This window comes from Vulpes lagopus, chromosome 6 (genome assembly GCF_018345385.1).
Source record: "Vulpes lagopus strain Blue_001 chromosome 6, ASM1834538v1, whole genome shotgun sequence".
NCBI classification, from domain to species: domain Eukaryota; kingdom Metazoa; phylum Chordata; class Mammalia; order Carnivora; family Canidae; genus Vulpes; species Vulpes lagopus.
Window position 1 is genome coordinate 66,904,062 of NC_054829.1, and position 4,275 is coordinate 66,908,336.

At 34.2% G+C, this 4,275-nt stretch overlaps 1 protein-coding gene across 1 annotated transcript; it reads left to right on the top strand.

Annotated features, from left to right (window-relative positions):
* Positions 1-3,157: 3,157 nt before the first annotated feature.
* Positions 3,158-3,949, top strand: LOC121493575 (40S ribosomal protein S4, X isoform-like). The gene has a single exon (XM_041759563.1). It carries the CDS (start codon positions 3,158-3,160, stop codon positions 3,947-3,949), a length of 792 nt encoding a protein of 263 aa, XP_041615497.1.
* Positions 3,950-4,275: the final 326 nt, after the last annotated feature.

The following is a 4,275-nucleotide window of genomic DNA, read 5'->3' on the forward strand; positions in this document are numbered from 1 at the left end:
TTGAATTTTGTCAAGTACTTTTTCTGCATCAACTGATATGACTATGTTCTTTTGTCCTTTATTCTATTAATATGGGTTACACTGATTTTCATATGCTAAACCAGTCCACCATTCCAATATATATACCACTTCGTCATGATGTATAATCATTATTCTATTAGTTGTTGGATTCAGTGTGCTAATATTTTGTTGAGAATTTTCTTATCTATGTTCATAAGGGATATTAATATGCAATTTTATTTTCTTGTGATATGTCTTCCTAGTTTGGGCATCAAGGTAATACTGGCCTCACAGAATGAACTGAGGTTTGAAGAATGAACTGAAGAGAAAAAGAGAGTGCTAGGTGGACCAATGAAAGAGCTGTTTCAATAAGTCAGGTGGATATGGTTAAAATATGGTTTACAGTAATGATAATGACAGTGAAATGAGAAAAGATGTCAACATTCAATATCAGGGGAAAACTGAATTTTTTTCGTGGTAATCAAGGGAGAGCTGCACATGTAGGACATAGTACCTCTGAACAAAACAAACTGCTGATCTTATAAAGGCTTTGAAAAGCAAAATGAAATAAAATAAAATATACAGTACTTGGCAGACTTTCAGGAGGTTGGTGGGGGGACTGTGGCATTGGTAACTGGCTGCTACTAATTGGCTGGTTTTCAGAAGCTGGTTTTCAGAAGCATGTAATTGATCAATTAACATGGGCTTAAAGTTATTGGCATGAGTTTAAAACTGATTTAGTGATTATGTAATATTATAGTCAAAAGAGAATAGCACAGAGCGAAATTAACACACTGAAAGTAAATCCAAGCCATATCTGATTTGATGGGGCAGTGGAAAACAAGAATAAAGATGCCATTCAGATTTCTGGCCTGGACAATTAAATGTAAGCTCTACCAGGTCAAGAATCTATCTCTCTTGTTGCCTAATGTATTTCGAGCTCCTAGGGAACAAACTGGTATGTGGCAGGCACTTTATAAATATTTTTGAATAAAAAAATTTCCATTAGCATGCAGTAGATTAGTGTAATTATAAAATATGGAATGTTCAATTTCAGATACCTACAAGGTATTCAAAAGAAGATAATTTATAGTAAACTGGATATAAAAGTTTTGAACTAGAGGGCATCTGGGTGACTCATTTGGTCAAACATTTGACTCTTGATGTCAACTCAGGTCTCAATCTCACAGTGGTGAGGTCAAGTCCTGTATTAGGCTCCATGCTGCGGATGGAGACCACTTTAAAAAAGTTTTGAATTAGGAAAGACATTTGCTTTGCTTAGATTTTGTAGACCAGTATATAGATGGTTATTGAAAAGATCAGATGAATTAGGACAGACATCTGTCAATCACAAACTTTTAAGGAACCAGGGCAGCTATAGAATCTGCAAAGGAGATTGACAATAGAAGATCCAAAATAATGAGGGAAACGTGGAAACCAGAGGCAAGTTTTTCATCATGTTTTCCCCTCCTGAAGGAGGAAGTTAACCTTGTCAAATGATCTCTAGAGGGTAAACAAGAAAGTAAGGCTGCAAAGTACCCATTTGATCAAGCAACATTCAAGTCATTGGTGTCCTTGACAAAAGCCATTTCAGTAGTGTTGAGTGCTGTGTGAAAAGAGTGAATAGGTCTATCTGTAAAGGAAGAGAGCAGGATAAGTGGTATCCAGAGGCAGGCTTTGGGTTGAGAAAAGGGGTTTCTTTTATCTTAAGTCAAATAGAGCATGTTCAATGTTGATTAGAAAAAGAAAAACAAATGGAGAGAAATTTAAGATACAAGAAAGCAAAAAGATGATAAATAAGCTAACATATGTGGAAATTTATGATTCTTTTTTTTTTGAAATTTATGATTCTATAATTTTCTCTGACTCTCAAAAATCCTTGCAAGTCTAAATTTCTATAAGTATTTGAATTGTATACATAAATAACTATTTCATCAGAAAATTATTAGACATTTTACTCTAAGTAATACAAAATATAATGTAATATATGCCAAAATTGATAGTCTTTTTTATTCTTTTATGGGAAATATATGAGAGAATAAAAGTCACTGATTTTTAATGCTTTCACAAATTTTATACCAAAAGACTTTACATTTATCAAAAAATTGCAGGAAATTTTTCATGTTTGAAAAACATATGCCCTCACCCTATATGTGTCAATTGTTAGTATTTTACTCATTTCCTTCCTTTATCTCTCTCATTCCCATCTGTCCTCTTTCTCTCAATCTCTCTCAGTCTCTCTTTCTACTCATATTCTTTAATAAACCATTTTAGGATTAGTTGCAAATATTGTGACACTTCATCTCTAATTAATTCAGCATGAATCATTAATCATCTAAGAACAGGGACATTCTCTTACATAACCATAATAAAATTGTCATAGAAAGGACGTTTAACATTGATACAATACTATTATCTAATATAGTCTATATTAAATTCTACCTACTATCAATTATCCCAATAATGTGTTCTATAAACTTTTAAGATCCAGAATGCAAATGATTGTGAATTTCATGTAGTTGTCTTATTCTCCAGCTCCCTTTAAGCTATAGACTTCTTACAGACTCTTTCTTTTTTAAAAAAGTTTAGAATATGGATATTTTTAGTCTATTCTAGATAGACAGAATGTCTCTTAATTTGGGTTTTCTAGTTGTTTCTTCATTTATTTCTTCATGATTCACGTTAAGAAATAGGTGAGAGCACTCCCTAACTGATTAATACATCCTATTGTATAGTACATGACGTCAATTTGTATGGTTAATGGTATTAAGTTTAGCCACTTGATTAAAATGATCTTCACCAGATTTATCCACTGAAAAGGTACTTTTTCCTTTTGTAATTAATAAATAATTTTAAAAATGATTATTGACCCCGCATGAGTATCCTGTTTTTAAAAGATGTCTTACCCAGGGTTTTTACCTGTATTAATGACTTTTTTCTGAGTCTATTAATTGCTGTGGTGGTTGCGAAATGTTTATGTGCTGTCTCTATAATTTCTTCTATATTTAATGGTGTAGTTGGCTTTATTTTTTTGCAAATAAGCTATTTATTTCTATATCCCCCCTTTTATTTTTAAAAAAATTATCAGTCTAAATTAATGGATTTATTTTTAATTAAATGTTACAATATTTTTGCTCTTTTCATGCCTAGCATAGCCATGGCTCGTGGTCCCAAGAAGCATCTGAAGCGTGTAGCAGCTCCAAAGCATTGGATGCTGGATAAACTGACTGGTGTGTTTGCCCCACGCCCAACTACTGGCCCCCATAAGCTGAGAGAATGTCTCCCTCTCATCATTTTCCTAAGGAACAGACTTAAGTATGCTCTAACAGGAGATGAAGTAAAGAAGATCTGTATGCAGCGTTTTATTAAGATTGATGGCAAGGTCCGAACTGATATAACCTACCCTGCTGGTTTTATGGATGTCATCAGCATTGACAAGACAGGGGAGAATTTCCGTCTGATCTATGACACCAAGGGTCGATTTGCTGTTCATCGGATTACACCTGAGGAGGCCAAGTATAAGTTGTGCAAAGTGAGAAAGATCTTCGTGGGAACAAAAGGAATCCCTCATCTGGTGACTCATGATGCTCGCACCATCCGCTATCCAGATCCCCTCATCAAGGTTAATGATACCATTCAGATTGATTTAGAGACAGGAAAGATTACTGAATTCATCAAGTTTGATACGGGTAATCTGTGTATGGTGACGGGAGGTGCTAACCTGGGAAGAATTGGTGTGATCACCAACAGAGAGAGACACCCTGGTTCTTTTGATGTAGTTCACGTGAAAGATGCCAATGGCAATAGCTTCGCCACCAGACTCTCCAACATTTTTGTTATTGGCAAAGGCAACAAACCATGGATTTCCCTCCCCCGTGGGAAGGGTATCCGCCTCACCATTGCTGAGGAGAGAGACAAGAGACTGGCGGCCAAACAGAGCAGTGGGTAAAATGGTCCCTAGGCAATGTGATTGGAAGTCTTTATACTTAACTAAAGATCATAGACCATGAAAAAAATATTATAATTTTTTCTATTATTGTTTATTTTGACGCTAAGTATCTTCTAAAACTGGTCAATGAGAGTCCTTTTTAACATCTTTCCTTTGTTAATTCATTCCCAGTATTTGAGTACTTTATCAAATAATTATAAAATTACATTCTTATATGTTTAGAATTATTTATATGCACATGTACATATAAGTATTATGCATATGTAAAAATTTTGAGTTTATTCTGTCTGTAATTAAAATAAAAACCTAAAAGTTTTCTTTTCCTT